Raw genomic sequence first — 25,793 nt, 5'->3', positions numbered from 1 at the left:
CTTTAGTGTGGTTTATTTTTAAAAACAATTATGTAAAAGATGACAAATAAAAGAATGAGTGCTAGTTTTCTCTAGAAAAAAGAGGGGAAAAACACGAGAAGTTGCCGGTCGCGCTCGGCTCCTCGTCCGCCCCACGCGCGGCGGTCGATCAACCCGGCACTCCACGTCGCCGTCCCCGCCACGCGATCGCCGATCGGCTCGCCGAGTCAGCCGGGGGAGCTCAGATCCAAGACGAGATCACACCATCGCCACCACCCTCGAAGCCGACGCGCACGGCAAGCGAGGCCTGACTTCTCGTGGGCCGTCGCCGCCCAGCCGCCCGGACACGTGGACGGTCGCGGCGCCCCCCCGTCCCGTCCTGCCACGGCTTCGATAACACTAGCAGCTTCGTTTTCACCTCACCGGTCAGTTCAGTTCGTCACGCGCAGACAAGAACTGCTCGCCCAGTTCGCGAATCGCGACAGGCTTCTTCCTCTCGCCTAATTCGAGAAGAGAGAGAGAGAGAGAGAGAGTGAGAGATGTCCATCTCGCTGCGGCTCGCGGTCCCGGCGGCGGCGCCCACGCCCGCGCTGCTGCGGCAGACGGTGCGGGCTACGTCGTGGAAGAACAGCGGCGCCGCCCTTCCGCCGGCTGTGCTCAGGCGAGGCTTGCTTGCTCCGGGTTAAGTAATGCGCGCGGCGGGGTTATCGTTTTGTCCACACTGACGATGCCGTTGTGATGGATTTGCAGGGGATGCGCCTCGCTGCCCCTGAAGCCGCAGCCGCTGGGCGCGGGCGCGGGAGCCGGGGCGGGGCGGCAGAGCGGTCGCCGGGGTGCCGCCGCCGTGTGCCACTCGTCGGCGCACCTTAGCGCGCGGACGATGCAATGGGTCTCCGCCGGGGCCACCGCGTGAGTGCCTCCTTCCCTGCACCCTAGCCACCCAAAGTCTCTGTTTCTCTCCATATCTCTCTCGTCAAACGGAAGTGGATAATGCGATGCGATTCATCCGTGCTACGGCATGGCGACTTGGGGGTTTGGCATCTGTTCGATCTTTTGCCTGTGAGAACTGTGAATAATCGTGCAAGTGTTAGCTCATGTTCTTCTAGTTGCCACCTGATTCTCTTGCGTTTTGTTGTCTGGACGTGACGATGTTGATTGCTGATCCTTGAGGAAGGGCAAGGCACAAACAGCAACATGTTAATCTTGAAAAATCACATTAACACATAGTCTACCGTTGTCCCATGTAAAGATCAAGCTAAAGGAATATAACCTCCGAAATTATGTATCGATCTTTGTGACTGATAACCATTTTAAAATCAATTTAGCTCAAACACAATCTCTTAAGAATTTTCTACTGTTTGGTTTATTCGTGGAATGCTACTATAGTGCAAATTACCAGTACAGATTATTATTTGATTATTTACGCCCTTTTTTTGTCTTTTGCAGAGTGCTATTCCTTGCAAAAGGTACAGCCATACACAAATCTTTCCTCGTGCCACTGTTTGCTCTGCTAGCACCTTGCAGTGTAATCTCATGGATCAAGTAAGGCATCGCCATTCTGTGTAAATAATCGTATAATACCTACTATTTTTCCTTTGTTAACAATAACTAGTAAATGCTTCTTCGGTTTAAAATAAGATATCATCTTGAGTCTCAATTTTTTGATCAACTTGAAATGTAGGAGCGACTATGGTCAGTGGACGGCTTTTCTTGCTCTTTTGGTGCGGTTGTTCTTCTTCATTCCAGGTAGAGTAACAAAAAAGATCCATATTAGAAGGTTACGCAATTTCATTTAAAGTGCCCTCGTCCAACCTGAATTCAGATGTTTACCCTGACTGTCATAGGTGAGCTGGAGCTTCCACTGTCAACGATGTTGCTTGTGAGCATTGCTCCTCACCAGCTGATGAATCTGAGGTGCTGAACACTCTCCCTGTTTTGGAAATAATATCAGTAGCAACTAGCCAACACAACAAATGCAAAAGGTTCAGGCTGACATTAACACGAGAAAATTCAGTCTTTGGCTATAGGGTTATCAGAGGTTATAACCATACGGTATGCGAGTAGCAACATGAACATATGTATCCATTGTGTTACTATCGATAGGGGACCACTTCATGAGACCTTACTTTCTCTGCTCATGTTCTGATTCTGAAAATTGTTGTTGCCTTTTGCTCATGATCTACTTACCATTTCCTTTGTACAGGGGAACTCAAGGTGGTGCAGCACTGTCTTTGGCATTGGCTGGGTATCTTGCTTTTCAGCACTTCACCAGGGTTGGGGGTTTAGGGAAAGCATTTGATCAGGGATCAATCATTGCAACCTTGGCCATCATCTGCATCACAGTTATCCCCCTGTTAATGCTGTTCTGAGGCAGATCAAGGTTGCAAGCGGTTGCTCTTCATTGAGGGCATTGCAGGAGCCAATAGGGAGTAAAGATAAATAAGAACTTTGTAATGCATCATCTTGCCAGACTTTGTAGCCTTGATAAAAATAAGTTCTGAGATGGCTACCGAAAATATGTAATGAGACATCGTGATGCATGGTTTCTTTTGCCCAAATGTTTCGAGATAGCAGCTCAGTTTCTCTCTGAGTTCACTTCAGTAGCTCAGTTTCTCCTCTGATGTTTGATACTTGTTCCGCTGTCTGTTTTGTTCAGCTTGGGTAGTTTCTCTGATAAACAAAAACATCTCGCAAACTGATGTTTGATACGTCTCTCGTATCACTTGTTTTACGTATCCTAGTCTCTCGACATGACAATCAGAGAAGTTGAAAAATAAATTGGGACCATATCTCGAAAGCTGAGGATTAGGCTATAGATTAATTTGGACGAGAACAGAGTTTTATGGACAAAATTTCCCAAATGCAACTGTTGAATAGAGGAATTAAGCACCAGAACAGCATGCCTCTTTAGTTGGAGAGAAAATTTGCATATCTAAAGCACGATCCATTTTAAATTTTAACCCAAACTTGATGTATTTTTTCATTTTTCTTTCACTAATTTATGCACCAACTGGTGCTTGTATGCTACAGTGATCTATACTTTCCATGGAAAGACACTAACAACACTCCTTTGTTTTACTATTTTCAATTCTCTCGTCGCAACACATGAACATATTTGCTAATCTAACTCTAAACTTTAATGGAATTTACCGTGTTCCAAACATGATATCCATTTGAAACGCTATCAAATACATGCTTCACAAAATTCAGGTGCTAGTGTATCGAGAGACTCCTGATGGGCTAAAACTAAGAGGCTTACGCGTGGGCCACAAAAATAAAATACTCTCTATATGGGCCGGGCTCCATTCGCCGAGCCGATGCCCCTTAAATATTAGAAATATTCTTATTTCCAAACCCTAATTTCCCCTCCTCCACCCCCCACCCAAACCCTAGCGCCGCCACCTCCAGCCTCCGACCGGATCCAGGCCACCGCCGTCGCCGAGCACACCATGGGCTTCGACGTCGGCGTCGTCGCCTTCAACCAGGACGGCTGGGGCCCTCCCGAAACTGCGCCCGCGCCGGCATCCCTCGGCGGAGGCGCCGCCGCGGCGTCCATCCCCTTCGCGCCCTTCTCCCGCTCGGACAAGCTGGGCCGCATCGCCGACTGGACGCGCAACCCGGCCGGCCCCGCCGCCCTCGCTGCCGCCTCCCGCGACTCCGTCTTCGACTTCACCTCCGTCGACGACTCCCTCGCCGCGGCGGCGGAGGACTCCTCGTTCCGCCTCGTCGACGCCAAGCCGCCGCCGCGGCACCCGCGGTTCGGCCCCAAGTGGCGCTTCAACCAGCGCCCGCAGCTCCCGCAGCGCCGGGACGAGGAGGTGGAGGCGCGCCGCCGCGAGGCCGAGAAGGAGCGCGCCCGCCGCGAGCGCCACTTCCAGAACCACCGCTCCCACCACCACCCTGGCTTCCGTGGCAACCAGTCCTCGTCGGCCAAGCCTTCCGTCGACATCCAGCCTGATTGGACCATGCGTGAGCAGATCCCCTTCGCCAACTTTACCAAGCTCTCCTTCTCCGTCACCGATCAGCCCGAGGACCTCCTCCTATGCGGCGCCGTCGAGTACTACGACCGTACCTTCGATCGCGTCAACCCCAAGGCCGCACGCCGCCTGGAGCGCTTCAAGTCTCGCAACTTCTTCAAGGTCACCACCACCGACGACCCTGTCATCCGCCGCCTCGCCGAGGAGGACAAAGCCACGGTGTTTGCCACCGACGCCATCCTTGCCGCGCTTATGTGCACTCCCCGCAGCATCCACTCGTGGGACATCGTCGTGCAGCGTGTTGGCAACAAGCTTTTCTTTGACAAGCGTGATGGTTCCCAGCTCGATCTGCTCTCTGTCAATGAGACTGCTCAGGAGCAGCTCCCAGAAAACAAGGATGATATCAATTCAGCGCACTCCCTTGCTGTTGAGGCGACCTACATCAACCAGAACTTCTCGCAGCAGGTGCTGCTGCGTGATGGTGAGAAGGTTAACTTTGATGAGCCTAACCCGTTTGCTTCTGAGGGTGAGGAGGCGGCATCTGTTGGCTACCGCTACCGCCGTTGGAAGCTGGATGATGAGATCAGCATAGTTACTCGCTGTGAAGTTCATGCTGTGAATGCTGACCCAGGTGGTGGTCGTCAGTTCCTTACGCTCAATGCGCTCAATGAGTTTGATCCTAAAATAACTGGTGTTGACTGGAGGCAGAAGCTTGAGACACAGCGTGGTGCTGTGCTCGCTACAGAGCTCAAGAACAATGCCAACAAACTTGCTCGCTGGACTTGCCAGGCTTTGCTTGCTGGTGCTGACATGATGAAGCTGGGTTATGTGTCACGCGTGCACCCCCGTGATCACTACAACCACGCCATACTCACTGTGATGGGATACAAGCCAAGGGATTTTGCTGCACAGATCAACCTCAACACCGCAAACATGTGGGGAATTGTCAAGTCGATTGTGGACATCTGCATGAAGTTTGAGGAGGGCAAGTATGTGCTTGTAAAAGATCCAGCGAAGCCACAGGTGAGGATCTATGAGGTGCCTTCTGATGCATTTGAGAATGACTACGTGGAGGAGCCACTCCCCGAGGAGGAGCAGGTTCGGCCGCCATCAGATGATGTTGATGCTACTGCGGAGGAGATGGATGCAGCTGCAGAGGCAGAGGCCAGTAATACGGCAGCAGGTGCTACAGTTGGTGAGGGTGAGAAGAGCGCCGAAGCTACTGCTGCTTGAAGTGTTCTCTTCAGGTTGTAAGCTAGATCCTTTTTGGCTTATAATTATCTGTTTTGATGGATTACTTTTAAGAGTTGAACTGCCTATTATTGATATAGTGGTCTTGTTTTGGTCGATCAGAGAACTGCTTTGTTTTTGGTTCTTAAAAGATGCTAAGCTGTCCGTGCAACGACTACATTGGTAGTTTGATGTCAAAGCTGGCTGTTTATTGAGCAAGTTACTATGTTTGAACCATTACAGTGCTCCATTGTTTCCTCAGATTACTTTTAGTCGTTAATTAACTTGCAGTTAATCAGTTGATTAATTGTTGATGGCTCGAATATGATACTGCGGCGCGCTTTAGTTGTGTTAGTATTGCATGTATGATGATTGATGTGGTACGCTTCCACTCCACCCAAAGGTTAGGGTTCTGTGTTTGCAACTGGGAGAAATCAAACCAGGATTTCACGGCTATTTAACAAATGGTAGGCATATGGCAGACACTCAAGTTCATTGCAAATCATAGCCGTTTTTTCTGATAGTTTCTGCTAGATGAGAGGAGCGGATCAGATATTTGCGTCTCCTGTATTCATGTTTAGACTTTCAAACAGTGTATTGGCTGGAAATGTTGCATATTTTAGTCTTTTTTTTTTCATCTTCACATCCCTTGAAGAGTTGGAGAATGTTGTCTGGTTGTTTTAATTATTGGTGTTCACTCTGTTCTGTTGTGTCTGAAGAACGAATTCAGATCTGGTACTCATGTAGGCTTTTGCACAATTGATATCTTGTTGACACCTGAATAAATATTTCGGGTGGGAGGTGGAAATGCAAGAAGACAACATCTCTGGGCCTCAATATAGATTGGGCTTTCATTGCATCTCCTCTGGGCTGCTTTTCTCTTATACCTTTACATCTCATTATCGAATGATTTTGGATCCTTTGGATACTTTTCTCAAACTTCTAAACAGTATATTTTGTAAAAGGAAAATTCTATATGAAAGTTTCTCGTCTAAATAAATCTTTAAATTTGTAGCAGTTAATCAGTCGTTTATATACTCCTTAAGTAGCAATCACAAAAATCAAACAATTCAAAAAGCTAAAAATAACACCACCTTTGCTGCTTGCTCGCTACTGTGACCGAAGGCAAAATTGGGAGGTTTACATGTGACAGACTGAGACACGATCACGCAGTCCATCCATCCCTTTCCCAACACCAAGCTGACCTACCCAGCATGGATCATCGTGTAGCCGATCATGTATTTTGTTTATGCGCGGCTGCTCACCTTCTCACGATCGTTGTCACCACGGCTGGTGAGAATCGGATCGTACGCACACATCATCCTGCCATGCGTAAACCCGTTTACTTGCGTCCGTTTCACAGCAATTATTCTATCTGCAAAATTCTTACTGCTCCCTCCGTTTCACAATATAAGATTTTATAGCCTTAACTAGATTCATTAGATGCTAATGAATCTAGACATACATATAAATTATATACATTTATCAATGAATGAATTTAGACGATGCTTAAAAGTCACAATATAGTACTATCTAAGCAGTGCCATTTCCAACCAATCACGTCCGTAATTTCACATGCATCATCCTCCGTGAGCCACCTGTTTGTTCCTGACCTAATTCACGTGGCAGGGCTATCCGATACACGTATGCTCGCTGCATCACTGTCACGCCCAGCCTTGGCTGCTCTACGAGTCTTGCAAGTTCTTACTTGTAAATTGGCACTATGTCTCCTCATGCGTGGCTGAATGCGCATTGTCTTTCTTACTTGCACTTCAAATGCTACCACATTGGTATTTATTGAGGACAATTATAAATTTATCACTGATTTAAAATGTTATTGTAAAACCGTTACTAGAAAATTAAAAAATACAACCTGCTTGCAATTTTGAAAACAATGACAAATTTAAAAAACTCCCTATTTGTTACGGTATTATCCCAAGCAAAAACGTAGCAAGACTTGGGAGGAAACCATGGCATCAACCTGGCCTGGTCCACACCCAGACAAGGCGTGATGGTACAAGGGAAAGTACCAAATTAGCGTGCTATCGCACTAAGCACCGAGACAGAAAGCAACCGCTGAGAATGGCGATATGCCTTGGACTATACTCATCACACATGTATGGAGAGAGAGGTATACAGAGGGAAAGAGGAGGAATCTGAGAGGTTGCATCGTAGCAAAGGCAGGAGCAACTGGCTGCAATTATTCTCTTGTGGCTATATCAGCCTAGCACTGAGGTTAGTTCATCACAGTTCACACCCTCCAGTAAGTCACCGAGCTCTCTATGGGAATATCATAAATTGACCCTCGTATAAGCACTCATTAGGAATAGATTTTAGCCAAAGCTTATTTTAAAAACAAACCGACAACTCATTGCCAGCTCCGATGATGCTAAGAGCTAATATCACGGTGCCATATAAGACCTAGTGATCACTTAGATTAGGGTTTACAAAACCGATGGAAACTGGTTCAGATGGCACAAATAACTTGGTTTTTTTTTTGCAAGTTCAAAAGAATTCAAACTGAATTTTAGGGGGGTGATCGAAAAAACAAACAGCATGAAGCGAGTTCAATTTCCGAAATAACTTTTTTGGAAAGGGTTCATTTGTCAATTCTTTGGGAGCTCTCTCCTCCGTGGTCCTTCCTGTCCATACGTAGATGCCTCACGTCGCGTTCAAAAATAATTTGGATTCGAGTGCCCCTCCAACTCTCCAAGTGACTGTGTGCGTCCCCACGACGCTGACAGCAAGTCTTCTGCGTCAGGAGAAAAGATGCCTGGACCTTGAGCAGCAGAAGGAACCGTGAAATTCCTAGCAGAAACAGCAGCACGAGAGTAACCTTTTCGCCATGTTTTTTTTCATCCTTTTCTCGGTTTCGTTGGTGTGGTTTTTAGCCTGATCCGCAGATACGAGCACGGACACCGGCGAAGCCGCACGCCGCCGGGCCGTGTCGCGTGCCGGATTCCGCATCGGTAGCATGGGCAATTCGGCATCGGATTCATGGGACCTCCTCTCCTTTGTCCCCGTCCTGGGTCACTATCTTTTAGATTTTTCATTAAAAAAAATCAAACAATATATTAAAACATAAATATAATATGTAACAAAATTTAGATATGTGTTTTTATCGATTTAAAGCAAAACTAAAATATAAACTTACGATAAAAAATTCTTAAAATCAACATCAATCAAATTTAAGGTTGCATACTTATATATTTTTTATAAATATAAACCGAAATACAGGGCCGCAAGATCGCAGGGTGGCAATCGACCGTGCGTTGCCGTGTCACCGTGACGCGGACATCCAGCGACTGTACGTTGGAGTCTACATGATCGAGCGGCTGCAGATGGACGTCAGAAAAATCACGGGAGATTTTTTTGGGTGGTTCATTCAGGTTTGTACGTCGTGCTCCGCACTGGAGTACATGAAGTGACGGCGGCGAGGCGAACGGGTGAGCGTAGGCAAAGTGATTACTGTCGTAAAGGGGAGGGAAAGGAAGGTGGCCAGCCATTCTTCGGCAGGTTTGTTTTGGTTTAACAAAAAATACTTTATCATAAGATATTAAATTATTTTTTATTATTAGATCTAGCTGACTAGGACGTGTATTTTAAGCTAAACTTATGTAACTGAAAACTTAGGATCTACTATTAGTCTAGGTAGTGACTAATATTATAAATTAACTCTAAATTTAAGGTTAAATCTTTAAATTTAGAATAAAAAATATAAGTAAAAAGAAAAAAGATACGTAGAAATAGACGAGTGATGTATACGGTGCAAAGCAGAGACGGAAGACCCATGCCATGCACGCGGCGAGTTGGGTAGTGGCTGCAGGAGGCATGGGTTACAGAGTGGTTGATGTTTTCGTGTGGTTTTTAACGGTTCTATCATGTTTACAGGGTAAATCATGCTAATTCGGTCTATCTCGTTAGTTTCGGTAACCAAGGATATTAAGGTCTTCTTTAGATTCTTTAAAATAGTAAAAGTTTTACTATTTTAGAGTATTTTTGATAAAATAGATCTAAACACTAGGGTAAGAAAATATCAATTTTGTATTTGGCATTTGACTAGCAAATTTCGTCAAAAAACGCATAGAGATGTGAACCACCTCTCACTTTTGCAAAAAAGGGCAACTTTTGCATGCCTCTAAACACCAAGTTGTAAAAATATAATATCAAAACTTTTGTCACCAAAACTTTTGTTATTTGCTATTTGCTATTTCAAATGGTTCAAAACAGGCCGTAACTAAATTGATCCACAAAATATGATTCCAAACACCTGAAAACGAATTTCTTGGATCTTAATGTGCTGCTGCGCGCTGCAGCTGCAGCTCCCCACGCGCTACCCGTTCTTCTCGTGTTCCCGTGTCCTCCCTTCCTGGCTTCTCCACGCCTCACGTTTCTTTTTAGCCGAGCCCGAGAGGCCGGGTACTGGAGCGGTGGAGCCTGCACGCATCGCGCTCGCGCGTAGCGGATCACGTGAAATCCACCCGTGATACCGCGCTGCTCTCTCGCGGCCGCGGCCGCAGTTGGTGGCCCGCGCGGCGCGCGTGTACGCGTCGGAGAATAACCGAGCACCGGCACGCTGCACGCAGCAGCAGATCGATCGGATGACGGAGAATCAGGGGGCCACACGCACGCCCATGCACGCACACCGTGACACGCCATTTACCGACGTATTTAAAAAAATAATTAAAGTTTTATATACGTGTTTTTATCTAAAAGTAATTAACTTTAAAATTTAAAATTTGTATTATAAACATTAGTAGAAGAGAAAAGATAACTGTGACGGATGCTTAGCTGAACCTGGACGCGTTACGTCCTCTGATTCGGGTGACGACGGACGGATGGACGTCGTAGCTCGTCGTACCCTCGGACGGCATACGCTACGTCGGTGCATGGCACTGATTGATTTTGAGCCGGCCGAGAAAATATCTTTTCCTGCTGCGGCTGCGGGGGGTGCATTTTTCACGTGTCATATGGCTCTCGCTACCACTGCTAGCTACTACACTGATTGCCCATGTTGCCAATCACCAGCTAGCCCGGCCAACGTACGTACGCGTCATGCGTGTTCCACGCCGCTAATTGTTTAATCAGTGTTTCACATTTCACCAATCAGTTCACTGCTAATCATGTAGCTGCTCCTCCCAACGACCACGAAACGAGCAATTATAATAGCAGGATGCAAGGAGTGTTTAGTTGGTGAAATGAAAATTTTTATATGTCACAACAGACGTTTGATCGGATGTTGAAAAGGGTTTTCGGACACGAATGAAAAAACGAATTTCACGGCTGGCGTGGAAAGCGCGAGACGAATCTTTTAAGCCTAATTAGTCCGTCATTAGCGCATTTGGGTTACTGTATCACTTATGGCTAATCACGTACTAATTAGGTTTAAAAATTCGTCTCACGATTTCTCACGTAACTGTGCAATTAGTTTTTCGTTTTATCTATGTTTAATACTCTATTTAGGTGTCTAAAGTTTCGATGTGATATTTTTGGATGAAAATTTTTGGGAACTAAACAGCCCCTAAACCGGCTAAATGAGAGGAGAGATGGGAGGACAGAGAAAAAAAGGGCTGCAAGCCTATAGCCGGCTCGAGCACAAGGAAAAAAACATCTACAAGAGATAAGTGAATTCTATATTAATAATGGAAAGCTAACTACTAAATGGATGAATTAAAAAAAACTATAAATAATCCTACAGCTGACTTGTTGACAATATTATTATTCTCGCTCTAATATAACTACTAGTATATTGGTCGATCAGCTTCATGCGTATATTTATGTGTACTAAACGAAGCCATCAAGGTGGATTCTCAAGGACGGCGTATTAATACAGGAAAGGTGACTACCTCTCCATCAACCGATCCACACGTACTTAGTTTCTATTAATTACATCGACTAAGACGTATATGCATAATTGCATATATTTACACTCGTTGACTGCGTTTGTATCATCAACATCCGGGCAACTCAATATATATATACGTGATCATCGTGTGTGGCTCGTGCTTTAATTTGTTAGTAGCTTGCAATTAAACATTGCGTTGCGTGATGCTGCTACTGTTCTCCCAACAGTGCAATCGCATCTCACGATTTCACACATGTGCACGTTTATTTCTCTATCGATCCAACGGCACGGCATCCATCTTGTGTAGTAAATTAATTTTAAAGAGTGGTACACTTAGTTATTAGCATGTGGGACAAATGTGCCGGGCACAAACAATTTGGTGCCACCGGGCACCGACGATTCATCTCCTGATCCACCTTGGCGTATTCAACAGTTATATACTACTCCCTCTCTCTACTAAAACAATCCCGCAATACGTACGACCCAATTATATATTTATACTACATATGTCCGACTGAAACATTGTAATCATTAATTAGACAAAGGGATCAAGTGAATGGCACTGTAGCCGTTGATCAATTGGGTCATACGTAAGTTAGATGGTTGAGTCGGACGCATAACAATTTTCATATAAAAAATAAGAGCAAGGGTTAATTGATTGCTATCTATTACTATATCATCTATAATTAACTTAATAATCTATCCCTACAAAAATTAGTCATGTGAAAATATAACAACATTAATATATTGTTATATTTAGCCCCACTTTATACACTCACATAAAGCTTTTAAAGCACATGATTTAGGCTGATTATAGATTTGTAGCTCATATTTCCCCTCTCTCTCTTCTAACTTAGTACAAATCGTGAGATGCAACTTCGATTACCCACTTATAGCCACCTACATCATACAAGGTGTATTTTGTTTTTTATCAAGATAAGACTTCGACCATTAATTACTTTATTATAACATTTTTTTAATGCAAAACTGATTTCAATATATTAATATTTCAACACTTCTTTATTATACTCTTGTCTGTTTGTCTCTTTTTATACTGAGAGAGTATACTACACTAGCTAGACACTCGACCGCCCAAGAAATATGATCTATTGTGCATAAAAGGCCGGAGAGTTGGCATATATATCTATAGAGCAGATAACCGCTCAAGCCATATTGTAGTGGACAAAGAAGAGGATCAATTAATATGCACAAGTACTGGTATGCCGCTATAAACCCATAGCTTAATTCTATTCCACTGGTAATAAAATACTATGTTAGAGAACACGGTAGTATTTCTCCCGGCACAATAGTATCCTAAGCATCTTCTAGTCACCGCCCTCGTGGACTTGCTTGGAACAGACAAACATGTGAAACACATAAACCTAATTAAGTTATCCCTGGGCTAATACATGTGAAAGAAAGACACAGACAAAATTAATCTAAGTTATCCTTGGCAACATCCAAGTGCAAGAAATCACCACCGACTCCTGCAACTGCAACTACGATGCCGATCGATGCAAAAGATTGCAAGTTGCTTAAATATTACACTGTTACCTCGGCATGCAACGCAAGTTGCTTGAACAATAGAGCAAGCAAGGTATTAGCTTTTGTGTGCAGTCCCACCATTCGTACGACCTAATTATACTACCTGTGTACAACTGAAACACTCTAATCATTGGTTAGATAAAGGGATTGAGTAAGTAACACTATATCCATTGAGTAATTGGATCGTACGTAAGTCGAATAGTTAAGTTTTACGTGCACCAATTTTTCTTTATGTGTGGTGTGTGTCTTGTGGCTAGAGAAGAGGCCAGCAAGCAAGCAAAAGCAGGGAGATTAATGCGTTTTTGGCATCGTGTGACGCAGGGGCAGCTCGGCCTCGGGTTAGTTGGGGGATCGGTCTCGCGGGGCTCTTCGGCTCCAACGGAACGCGCCACCTACTCCACCGCCGACGAAGCCGTCGCTGACAAAATGCGTCCTGTACTCCCTCTCCGATTTGACAAAATGCTTCCTTCCCACCGATTCTGGTTCAGAAAATAATCATATTGTTTCGTATGATCCCTGATGCTTATAAGCCTAAATTTAAATTTTAAACTTAAATTTGATGTTAATTTTAAGGACTTTTTATCGTATTTATTTTCAGCCTTTGTTTTGGATCGCTATGAGAGAAAACAAACACACATATATATATAATTCATAAATTATTTTATTTATAAATATGTTGTTTGGGTCTTTTCTTCGAACATCCAAAAATGACCATCGTATTCTACTCCTGTGATAAGTAATTGTAGATGTTGTTGACATGCGTCCGGTTCTTAGTAGATAAACCGTTGTGATTGAATTTTGATAATTCGATTCTCCGTAACTTCTAGAATTATATGCGAATTTGCTCTTCTTGATAACAACCCTGGTGTAAAGATAACTTCACCCACTGTATTCACTATAACGTTATTTCATCTGTACAATAGGTTGTAGGACTAAATCAACAAAAAAAAACAAATATGACAGCATTACCATTTTATTTGAGGAGATACTTCGATCCATCTTCGTACACAAATACACATAATCCAAATATTAAATTTCTAAACTACACGCTACTCAAGTGAATATCACACGAGAAATGCCAATTTACTTATCACGGAAAACGCTTGGATCCTTCCTTCATCACACGCAAAGCCACCTCAGGGCACCAGCACCAGCAAACCTGCATCCACATACATTGGCATGGATACCGAAAATGCCCCTGCAAACTAATGCTACCTTATTTACAAAATCTCTTTTACGCTGTTTAGCATAGACTATTGAGCTATTAAAAGTATTTAATTTTAATTTTGAATTAGATTTTTTTCTAAGCATCTAATTGGCTTTAAAATCATTGACATTATTAAAATAATGAGGTTCAGTAAAAAAATGCTTATACTATGATGGAGATTTAAATCATAGAAATACTTATGATTTTCTTAACGGAGTGAGGCCGCGTTTGCCCAGCGGTATAAGTTAACTTACATCCCATGTTTCCCAAACTGTTAAACGGTGTATATTTTATAACAATTTTTTATAGAAAAGTTGTTTTTAAAAAATCATATTAATCTATTTTATATCTTTTAATAATTAATTAATCATATAGCAATTTATTACTATATTTTTCGTGACAAGGTAAGTTAAACTTACCACCTCTCGGCGAATGCGGCCTGAGTATTACTACACATGAAAGGGCAAGACCGTCCATTCCCCCAAAAGACCACGTCACCGTGGACGGTAGAAGTAGAACGGGACGGAGACCAAACCTCTCTCCGCCTTGTTGTTTTTTTAAGACACCAACAAGGCCACCACCACCATCACCGCACCGCTACGCACTCAGCTGCTTCCTCCCTCCCTCCCTCCCTCCTCCACATCGCTGCGGATTCCAGCGGCGGGGCTTTGGATTTTTCCCGGCGAGATCTCCCGTCTCGCGATGCCTGAAGCAAATGCCGGTGGGCTGGGCACCCGGGCGGCGCCGGAGCAGCGCAGCAAGGTGGGGAGCTCGTGCCGGGATTGAGATGAAAGATTGCTTCTTGTCTTCTGGGTTTTGCCGGCGTTGTTCGCCGTGAGTCTGGCTGGATTCTTGGGTTGTTCGCCGGCGTTGAGCCGTGAGTCTGGATTTGGCTGGCCTGGAGTCTGGTGGGTGGTATTGGTTCGCCCTCTGAATCCGGGCTCGCTCCCGGATTTGCAGCGAATTTCTTGCCTTGTAGGAGGATCCTGTGCTATCCTATCCTATCCTATCTGATTTTTTTGCGAGCGTTTCCTGTTATCTGCAAGAAGTCAATTATCTCTTTCCTTAAAAGGCATTCGATTTCAACTCCTACAAGGCTGTACTGTTAGCCTGAAATAACTCGGTAATTCTTGTTTGGTTCTCAATCTTGGGAAGTTATTGGGGTAGGTGGCATGGCAAGTTTATCCTAATCCAAGCGACTAGTAGTATGTTCTTGGTTTGAGCCAAAAGTTCATCTTTTCCGAAGTGATCGTTGGAGCAAGGAGGTAGAGATCATCGGTGTTGGTTGGGTCAGATGGTATAGAGGCTGCAGTGTATCTACAGTTTTGCAATTTGGTTCTTTGAATTACTTGCTGCAGTTTGTAGTCGAGTATCGCTCATAGACTGGCGAAGACTACTGTTTCATTGGTTTTTGTTTTGGTTATGAGCAAATATTAGTAGGATTTCAATTGCAAGCTGTATGTAATTTTGCTTAACACAGTTTTCTTATGCGAAGTTTCTCACACTCCAAATAATGCGAAATGCCAAAATCCTTGGTTTTGTGATAAGTTGTGTTGCAGCTGCTTAACTCTTTGGGTGGGGTGGCTTGGATGCCATTGTCTTTTGAGACAAAGAAAGCTGATATCTTATTTTCAATCTTGAATTTTGTCCAGAACACAACAGAGATGGATTTCTTCAGTGAATATGGCGACTCCAGCCGTTACAAAATTCAAGAAATTGTTGGTAAAGGGAGTTACGGAGTTGTATGTTCAGCTATTGACCAACATACCGGTGACAAGGTAGCAATCAAGAAAATAACCAACATCTTTGAGCATCTATCTGATGCTGCTAGGATCCTCCGTGAGGTCAAGCTTCTCCGTCTTCTACGGCATCCTGATATTGTTGAGATCAAACACATAATGTTGCCTCCATCCAGAAGGGACTTCAAAGATATTTATGTTGTCTTTGAACTAATGGATACAGACCTCCACCAAGTTATTAAGGCTAATGACGACTTAACAAAGGAACACCACCAGTTCTTCCTGTATCAAATGCTTCGTGCTTTGAAATATATCCATACTGGTATGCATATTAAGAAATCTTATCTACTTCTGAAAGTTCTGCTGTCATGGTGTCACATTGCTGCTTCTGTGAGTTAGGATCATGAGCAGTTCTGGATAGTGCATTTGCACAAGTTTCAGTTTTGTGTTAACCAATGTGATAGGCTTATTGTCCTGTGCATTTTCTTAAGTCGCTGTGAAAAATTTCTTAGTGCCATTTCTACTATATCTTATCGACTTATCTATATGGTGTTAACCATGATTCTACCCAAGATAACTTTGAGGCTCAGATTATATAGAGCTCTTTTCTGTCTTGAAATATCTTCCATATATGAGCTAATTGCCAAAAAATGCGCTCTTAATTCAATAGCTATCAAGTTGTGTTCAGTTCATAAAGTCTTCGTTGTATGAATCCTTGTTCAAATTCTGCCTTTGGATCTGCTAGCTGCAGTTAGTAATTTACTACTCAGTCGGGTTTTGAGTATTTGGCTATGTTCTGATGACAAGCCTTTGTGGGTGCAGCTAATGTTTATCATCGTGATTTAAAGCCGAAAAATATATTAGCAAATGCTAACTGTAAGCTCAAGATATGTGATTTTGGACTAGCAAGAGTTGCATTTAATGACACTCCTACCACAGTTTTCTGGACGGTATGCTATTTTCAACACTAAAGTTCTCTATGGAAAACTGGATACCTTGTTGTGTTCCATATGAAAGAATCTGACATGCAACATAAGTCTGACTATCTGATTCACCATGCCACAGGACTACGTTGCAACTAGATGGTACAGGGCTCCTGAGCTGTGCGGCTCTTTCTTTTCTAAGGTAATCAATTTCCCCAACCTGGGCTTTGCTTTATCATAGTATATTTTCTGTGCTCTTTCATCGGGCTCTACAGCATAAGAAAATTTAGTAATTGTTCCAATTTCTTCTTCTTATCTGTTGAAATTGACATTAAGATGCCAGACACATACACATAAAGAGCAATAAATAAAAGAACTGAGATTCGGCATGGTTAGTGCATAGGTCTCTGTCATTCTTTGGTTATTATACATCAATTAGTTTTAGAGTAGTGTACCAGTATATTAATAGCAGGGTGCTTGTTCAGGAGCATTTTTTGACAGGCCGAAATACATCACTTAATGTTACGGGTACTCCTGTAAAATCTGCTGTTAGGTTTTTTTTGTTATCCATACCTTCATATTAAATCTCATTCTATGCTAAGTAGATACTAAGTTGATTCTTTTCTGCAGTATTCACCAGCTATAGATACATGGAGTATTGGTTGCATTTTTGCGGAGATTTTGACTGGAAAACCTTTGTTCCCTGGTAAAAATGTGGTTCATCAGTTGGATCTGATGACTGACCTCCTGGGTACACCATCAATGGATGCTATTTCACGGGTATGACTTACTACTTTTTTTGGAAACATTGACTTGTTTAATACCCTGGCAGAAATTATTCGAGATCTGATGTTTTCACATTTTAAATGTTTCAGATTCGGAACGATAAGGCAAGGAGGTACCTGAGCAGCATGAGAAGGAAGCAGCCGGTGCCTTTTTCAGAAAAGTTCCCAAATGTAGATCCTTTGGCACTCAAGCTCTTACAAAGGCTCCTAGCATTTGATCCTAAGGATCGACCAACTGCAGAAGAGGTAGGCATGCTCTAGTTACATTTAGATAGATTTCATGTTACTATTTTGTGTTGTCATTTGTGCTACTTTCACAGTGATATATATGTCTATTTTAGATGTTTTTCTAACAGTGTGTTATATGTATCAGGCTTTGGCTGATCCATATTTCAAGGGTCTTGCAAAAGTGGAGAGAGAACCATCATGCCAATCAATTTCAAAAATGGAGTTCGAGTTTGAACGAAGAAAGGTTACCAAAGACGATATCAAGGAACTTATATTCCGGGAGATATTAGAATACCATCCTCAACTTCTCAAGGATTATATGAATGGCTCCGAAAATACGAGCTTTCTATATCCAAGGTTTTTATCTTGACATCTTATAAATTCGTTCCCCTATCTATATGGCTATATTCACAACTTATACCCTTGTTTCTTGATTTTTTTTTGGTATGGTATGTAGTGCTGTTGATAATTTCCGGAGGCAATTTGCCATCTTAGAGGAAAATGAAGGAAAGAGCAGTGCACTAGACAGGAAGCACGTTTCTCTCCCTAGGTACGTTACATCATTACAACTCTTTACAACGCGATTGTAATTTCCAATTCTCAGTGATTTGTGCTGCCATATATTGCACCTGTTAAATTTGATAAACGAGAAAAATGTTTTAGTTGTTAACACATTTTGGGTTATTTTGACTGTTAGGTCCAAGATATTGTCCTCGAACTTCACCGCTGACTTTTTTTATTCTCTTTGTAGGGCTACAACAGTTCACTCTACAGCAGTTCCTCCTGACGAAGGCCCAGACGCAACATCCCAAATTCCTCAGAGGATTCCAACAGGTATCTATCTGTTTATGTTTTACTATTTGGCACTTAATCCAGCGTACATTTTAATTTTCAACTTGAAGAACATTGGTCTCATGATTTTCATCGTTCACTCTCACAGCTAGACCAGGAAGAACGGTTGGCCCAGTATTACCATTCGAGAATCCAAGCGTCACCGATTCGCACAACGCATGGAGGGTGGGGAGGAATCCAGTTCCTCAAGCAGCTAGCAACAAACCGGTGTACAGCTACCACCTAAAGCCGGACTACTCCAGTACTCAACATCAGAAAGAGCTTGAGAAAGATAGAGCGCAGTACAGGCCTGCACAACAAATGATGGATGCCAAGGTTGCTCCTGAGACGGTCCCTGACATGCGGCCTTCGCAGTACTACATTACAAGGAGTGCTCCCAAAACTGATCTGACAGACAGGGCTGCACTCCAGGGGAGCATGCTGTATGGCATTGCTCCCTTCAACGGCATCGCCGCGGTTGCTGGTGGATACAGCAAGGTTGGCGCCGTTCACTACGGTGCTACAAGGTTGTACTAGAGTAGAGCAATGGTCAGGAAAGTTGGGTTGCACCTCGGTGGGATGCAAGATGGGGACGCCGGTGCCCGGCTTTATGCTCATCCAGCCAGACATTCAGGCTGCAGCAAGGCAGGTGGCCACATCTGGATCATCTGGTCATGGATGGAGACCATGGTTGATGAAAAGAGAGACTTTGGCTGGGAAAACTCCTAATCCATCTCAGGCGGCTATGTCCATTTTGCTGAGGAATGGACATGAGCGTGCTCTAGAGAGGATAGAGGGAGATAAAAAGTTCAGGGTGCAATTTCTCGCACTCTATTAGTTGCTGAGAAAGGGGGAGAATGTGAATAACAGCACTAGGCTGGGCTTGTGTACATACCTGCAACATTTGATTTTCTTTTTCCTGCTCTCTTGCTTGAAGCTGTTGCTTCTTGTGTAATACCTGCACAAGCATACTCCGAAAGCGAGTTTTCGCCAAAAAAAAAAATGGAACGGCAATTACTTGATAGAATGTTATGCTAGTCAAATTTTAATCGTACTGGAACAAATATTGTGGAAACACACTGTACCTGTGAAATTTGAGCCTCCATTCCAGTTAGTATATAGAAGCTAAAAAGGCTACTATCTCCATATTTTTAATAGATGACGTTGTTTTCTGTATTTATCATTTGTCTTATTAAAAATATTAAAAAGAACGAACTTATGTGATTGAATTTTTTATGAAATGTATTTTAATTATAACTTATATTTTTTATATTTACACCAAATTTTTAATTTTTAAATATGATGCATATTTAAACGTGTAAAAAATAACGGTGTCGTATAGTTGAAATATGGAGGGAGTATGTATTTTTTTCATGTACCTTTGTTTCAGCCCACTGCCCAGGTTCCTTTGCTGCGATCCAAATTATGATGGATCAAATATACTGCAATAAATATTGGCGACCCACATTCCATTGGGCTAAGTTCGATCGCAATTCTGTTGGAATAACTTGGGCTGTGGTTTTAGGCAGATAGACAAATAATCAAGTGAGCTACGCATGAGCCATCATGAACGGACCAATGGCTCATGCAACATTTGCTAGATAGTAGTACTTCATTTCTATGATATACACCTACCTAGCTACTTATCAGGCAGAGAGCCTATTGCTCAACAATCTCTATGACACACACCTTGTCAGGAGAGCAGTAGTTCAAAACACTAGAGACCTCTGAGTGCAAGCGATGACAGTTCGCAGCCTCTGGTTGGACGCTGACCCATTGGCCATCGTAATACTCGACGTATGCACGTTGCTCCGGCTGGGCAGAGAACCTGAGCTTCGTAACATCTCTGCACACCTTGTTTATGTGGTTCATGGAAAGAATCAAATCAAAATCATCTTGAATTTCCTTGCTGCTCTTGCTAAGCATGAGACCAGCATCCGCGCCAAAGGAGTTGACAGCCCCAAACAGCAATGGATGCCCAATGATGGGCTTGTTGGATAGACTGCATATCTGCAGGACAAGTAAGGCTCATTTCAGGTACCCCGGTTTATTAAGGTATAGAAGTTAACAAATATAATATAAAATTGATGAAATGAAGAGGAAGGGGTGCAATCTTCCAGATAGCATGGTCAAAAAAGGACTTGAAATATTATTGTACTATACTCATAACTGCCTCACTGGTATTCAGTGGAGATCTGGCTGTGCTCTTTTGGTAATGAAAGATAAAAGATTATCTGATTTTTTAATAGCTATATAATGGTATAAATGATAAAGTTAATTAGTATAAAGCTAAAAATCTACTCTAAAAAGGTGAAATCATCTAGGTAAACAAACGCATATACTTTCACTTTCTGAGGCACTCATATCAGCAAACAGTAAGGTGCAAAAAACGGCTATGCTTCACGTTTCTAAGTTGTAATTGAAAAATAAATATGGAGCAATTAGACAACATGGCTTTATATACACAGTGTTGCACTTTATTCTTGACCATCATGTACGGAGTTCCCCATTCATAATGAATGGAGTCAACAAATACCAAAGTAAACAAGTGGATGCCAAATGATTGACAGGATAAAGAAGTGGACGGCACTGGATCTTACCTGCACATACTCCATATCCATTTCATTTAGAGTGTCCCAAATTTTATTTGATGAAAGCAAGCTAAAAATAACCCCAGATCCTGCTGGTTCCTGTAATATCTCCCATGGAGATTTCAACAGAATCCTCCTGCTATTTAGCTTAGAGGGCATACTGACAATTGGAAGTTTGATCTCTTCCACAACCCATACCTGCAAATTGATTCCACGGAGCATTTGTAAAAACAAAAGGATAATCGGTCACATCCAGACTCCAAGTTATAAATAAAGAAATAATCGCTACAAACATCAGTGAAGCCATGATGGAAAAAAAAATGAAGCACTACTGAGGATCCACAAAAGGGGAAAAAAGATAAACAACTCTGAAGAAGGTAGGCATGAAAAAAGTTCGTGTACAGCTGCACTAAATATTGCCAGTAAGCTTGTCTCCACCATGATGAATTCAAGGCTCTCCTTAAATTTTGCAAATGGGGCATATTCTTACACTACAGCACTATTTCTTTGTACTGGATTGTGCGATAATTGTATTTGGATTTGATAAAGTAGAGGGTATTTTAGTCTTTTAGCTTTTGTATTGGTAGGTGTGTGATGGTTGAAAAATAAAGTTATATATATAACAGAAACAACTAGTCATCTTGGCTGAAAAAACTTTTTTCTTTGTATGCAAAAGATAGAAGAACGTGAGGTGGTTTTTAAGACATATTTTACCTTCTGAGTGTCTAAACCAAAATAGTCATTCTCTACCAGACAGTTCTGAACTGACTCCACATGACCAGCTGGACAAACAATAACAAATGGAAGAGAGCCTCGGGTTTCTTCAACCTGTATCAAGGACAAACAATAACAATAACATATGAGTTAGTCTAAAGTTCTTAACAACAGAACGTATGAAACAAACAAGCAGAAATCAACCAAAATTAAGAGAAATGTTTATCCTAGATAAATAGATTATACTGTGAACAATGTGGTCATAAAAGTTGTAGTTTTTCAGGGACAAGATTATCTGAGCAATCAGATCGAACTTAAAAAAAAAAATCAATTTTCAATATCACGAAGAGCGATAAGTAGCAGTACTCTCTGTTTTCTACGTTCACTGTGCTCTTTGGGCAACTTCTATGTCAAGGAGTGATTACATACAGGAAAATAAAAAACAAAACTGTAATATCTCTCTCTCCCCCTTCCTAGCAAACATGGGTTAAATTTATAATTAGAACAATCAGAAGGGAACATAAAACTGTGAATTTCAGGGGGCATGCTAATATATTTAGCTTCCATACAGAAAGAACTGCAATAAACAACCATGAAAATGCATACCTTCACTGACTTGTGAAAAGAATTAAGCAATCCTTGAAACTCAACATCCAGGGTAGAAGATTCATTTGTAATAAGTATGGTGGCTGCTTTCGACTTCTGAAGGATCCCTATGCCTTCATTAAGTTCACTACTCAAGTTCACAATCTCTTCATGATTCATGAGGGCTTCGTACGGTATTCGCATCAATTTTTTTCTCGATGAAGAGGAATTCACAAGCATATTTTTTGACAAGCTGCAAATAATAACATGTTCCATAAAGGAAGCTAGAGTTGAGACAAATTACTCACATATATTGTTTCTTCATATTCTACAAATAGGAATGATGTAGTGAAAAAATGCAGCACAAGTCAGCTTCTATTGAAAAAGATTTAGTTAGAACAAAGAAGGTTGTTTGGAGTCTGGACCTGCCAACTGGTCTGCTAACACTATGCATTGCATGTCTGAACAACTGAAAGTCAATGGATCCAATCTGTTCTGCAAGTGAAGCCTTCTGAACCTTGTCACCAGATAGCAAACCTTCCAGAACATGACCCTGGTCCATTTCAGATAGTATCTTCTTTGCTGCAATCACACGACGTTGTAACCTCTTCTTTTCCTTCCATTCCTGTGATAGTTCACATGTGGTCATGCTTTACTTGCAAAATATCAGGTGGTCCATATAATTGTATCATTCTTGGTTAGCACCACAAGCAAGCGAATTCAATGTATTTACTGCATCTGTTCGTTAAAAAGTGTGACAATATTCATTTAATATCTGTGATAGCTATGCAGCTGCTGAAACAAAATGTTTGAGTTCTTGAGCACCTTTTATTTTATGAAACAGGGGTGGTCACTTGCTTTAACAAAGAAAAGTTCTTTAGATCTGACATATTCTTTACTATTACGTTAAAAAAATACTTTATATGTGGGAAGATGGCATGCAAGAAAAGGATGATGCAGACCTAACCATAGCACGCCTTTCTTTCTTTGATCTCTTATCAGAACGCGCGTTGAGCTCGAGTAGCCCCTTCGGAGGTGTAATCCACATTTCTCTACTCTCCATATTAATATCAGGTACAATATCCTCAGCAAATGGAATCCACACGTGCTCAACAGTTGGGGTGGAATCCTGGTTTTCTGAATTTGGCTGAGGAACAGTATACTCATTGCCACCAACCATAACCCGTAGAAGATCTCCCGCTCCAAAGTTGAAAACCTGAGCAACTGTCCCAACAAGCTTGCCCGTGTCCTATGATAAAAACACTCAACTTTAATTATTGAAATGCGATGAAAACTGCCCAATGAGAAAACAAGCAGCATATTGTGTTCTTGTTTCCATGCCAGTACACATTTTGCCAGTGGTGTTTACTCATAGTAGGTGGGAACAGATACTAAATAATAAAAGAATGCCCCAATTATTATTCTGTTGGACATCTGCATATTTATTTTGAGTATCCAAGGGCAAGGTCCAAGACAAACCCCAGAGAGCCAGTAACGCATTACATGTACACATCATCCAGATATTGACTATATTTAAGTTTTACCACCTAGGCACTAAGTTCATAGTAGCTTCATTTCTTATTTAAATCAACAACTGAAGCATGAACTTGAAAAGAATAACATGAAAATAAACTATGTACCTTGACAATAACTCTCATGCCAACAAGATCAAGCGAATAAATTTCATCTTCCTCCATTTGTGGCCTATCCCCAGATTTCACAAGTATAGCTGAACCAACTATTTGCCTGGCCTGAAAATAGAGTGATAAATGAATTGCGACAGAAGATAGCCATATGACAACATATAGTAAGCATTAATAACACATTATACACTGAATGCTATTCATAAAAGAATTTTGATCTAGAGACATGCCGAACATACTATACAATTTGTGTGCATTAGATCAAGCTTAACAACTTATGCAGTCATTTTTTAAGATAATGGAAGCTTTTTATTGATCTCAGTAAATTACATCAAGGAGATACAATCACACTGAAAACACTCCAGGCCTCATGCAGTCATATTCAGTGATAATGTTTAACTGGAGCTGCCAGCAATGAGCGGAACAAAATACAGAATGGACAAAACATTATAAGGTTTTTTTCCAACGGCCTAAAAGTATGAACTAGTGTGAATTATAGAAAGTTGATTTAAGGCTGCATGTCCTAGAAATTGCGCAAGCCTACTTGGGCCACTTTTGTCCCCCTCCTTTAGGTAACTTATACCCCTCGTTTTCCACGTGCACGTTTCCCGAACTACTAAACGGTCTATTTTTTGCAAAACTTTTCTATAGGAAAGTTGTTTTAAAAAACCATATTAATCTATTTCATATTTTTTTAATAATTAATTAATCATGTACTAATCTATTACTACGTTTTCCATGGCAGGGTAAGTTAATTTACCCATGCACCAACGAACGCGACCTTGGTTGCCAATTCAAACTGCAGTGCGAGTCCATACACACAATCAAAATCAAAGTAAAAAGCAACAGACCTCATCCACGGTATCGATCCCATCAAAGGTGACGATCCAACCCTTCTTCCCCGTATGAGCTCTTCCTCGAACAAGCTCAAACTCCTTCACCTGCTGCTTCCCAGCGGCACGGGCCCTCAGCCATCTCTTCCCCGGCTGTCATCGTGGCGTGATCGGGATCGAACAACCGGGAAAAAAAACGTCAGATTGGATGACCCCGAAACTGGGGAGCGGGATGATGGAGAGGAGAGCGATGGCACCGTGGCAAAGCGGAGTTGGGGGAAGTCGGTGCGGGGCGCCACGAGGACGTCGCCGCGCACCCCGTGCGCGCCGCTCACGTATCCCACCTCCACCATCTCTTCCTCCCCCTCCTCCTCATCTTCGTACTCCTCCTCCTCCTCCTCCTCCTCCTCCTGCGCCTCGCTGAGGCTGGAGAGCAGCGCTAGCGCGGCGCCAGGGCGGGCCGGCGCGAGCGCGAGGCGGCGCGGGGGTACGTAGGTGTGCGGCGCGGGGAGGCGGCGGAGGCCGCGACACGACGGAGGGGAGTGCGGCCGGGAGAGGAAGAGGGAGACCGGCGCGGAGGCGGAGGCGGGAGGCGCCATTCGCGGCGTGGTGGAGCTGGGAAGAGGTGGGGAAGCGTGAGAGCGAGCGAGGGAGAGGATAGGGAGGCGGAGGAAGGAGAGGAAGGTTTTGGGTTTTAGCCACGGCCCGTTAGAGAAAGATGGCCTTCGTCGGCCCAAGCTGTTTGGATTTTGGAATCCTTACCGGCCCGAAATTTTGTAGGATCTTCAAAAGCAGCGCACTACCGGCCTATTCATCTTGAAGGAAAAAAATGGTTCAGTTTTGAGATCTGTTTAAAAGCTATTCGGTCAAGTATAGAAAAGATATTGGAAAATTTTCTTTCTTACAAGTTGTAGGGAGAAAACATAGAAAATTTTCCATTCACTCAAAACTCTTAACTCTTGAAAAAATTCATATGCATTGATGTTGTCATACATTTCTATTCCTACGCTTTTTTCTATTCCTATGGGTTGAAATTTTTCTCCGAACCTGAATAATCCCTTCACTTGTTAATTGCTAAACCCTTTGATTTTTTTAATTTAATGTCATTGATTCTTAAATATTTATTTGATTACTTTTC

At 42.6% G+C, this 25,793-nt stretch overlaps 3 protein-coding genes across 4 annotated transcripts; 2 read left to right on the top strand and 1 right to left on the bottom strand.

Moving 5' to 3' along the window:
• The first annotated feature begins 219 nt into the window (after positions 1-219).
• LOC102709085 (eukaryotic translation initiation factor 3 subunit D-like) lies at positions 220-5,432 on the top strand. The gene is made up of 7 exons (XM_040524399.1): positions 220-640; positions 730-888; positions 1,426-1,521; positions 1,661-1,725; positions 1,824-1,893; positions 2,183-2,345; positions 3,315-5,432. The coding sequence occupies exons 1-7, from the start codon at positions 519-521 to the stop codon at positions 5,187-5,189; spliced, it is 2,550 nt and encodes an 849-aa protein (XP_040380333.1). The 5' UTR covers positions 220-518; the 3' UTR covers positions 5,190-5,432.
• Positions 5,433-14,343: 8,911 nt separating this feature from the next.
• Positions 14,344-19,437, top strand: LOC102700712 (mitogen-activated protein kinase 7). 2 transcript variants are annotated; one of them, XM_006654736.3, is made up of 10 exons: positions 14,344-14,545; positions 15,436-15,844; positions 16,345-16,472; positions 16,588-16,647; positions 17,076-17,225; positions 17,321-17,476; positions 17,604-17,815; positions 17,916-18,008; positions 18,210-18,292; positions 18,399-19,437. In XM_006654736.3, exons 1-10 carry the CDS (start codon positions 14,486-14,488, stop codon positions 18,824-18,826), a joined length of 1,779 nt encoding a protein of 592 aa, XP_006654799.1. In that variant the 5' UTR covers positions 14,344-14,485; the 3' UTR covers positions 18,827-19,437. The 2 variants fall into 2 exon arrangements, with proteins under 2 accessions (XP_006654799.1, XP_040380193.1); XM_040524259.1 differs by lacking the exon at positions 14,344-14,545 and having other exon boundaries at positions 15,355-15,844.
• Positions 19,438-19,628: 191 nt separating this feature from the next.
• Positions 19,629-25,287, bottom strand: LOC102700432. Its single transcript, XM_040524258.1, has 10 exons — positions 24,913-25,287; positions 24,674-24,808; positions 23,820-23,930; positions 23,147-23,428; positions 22,605-22,804; positions 22,201-22,432; positions 21,595-21,708; positions 20,890-21,078; positions 19,979-20,299; positions 19,629-19,802 (listed from the first exon to the last, which is right to left on the bottom strand). Exons 1-10 carry the CDS (start codon positions 25,252-25,254, stop codon positions 19,767-19,769), a joined length of 1,962 nt encoding a protein of 653 aa, XP_040380192.1. The 5' UTR covers positions 25,255-25,287; the 3' UTR covers positions 19,629-19,766.
• Positions 25,288-25,793: the final 506 nt, after the last annotated feature.

The sequence above is a fragment of the Oryza brachyantha genome, chromosome 5 (assembly GCF_000231095.2).
Source record: "Oryza brachyantha chromosome 5, ObraRS2, whole genome shotgun sequence".
Lineage (NCBI taxonomy): Eukaryota > Viridiplantae > Streptophyta > Magnoliopsida > Poales > Poaceae > Oryza > Oryza brachyantha.
Note: the sequence above shows the minus strand (reverse complement) of the source record. Positions and strands in the feature narration are given on the sequence as shown.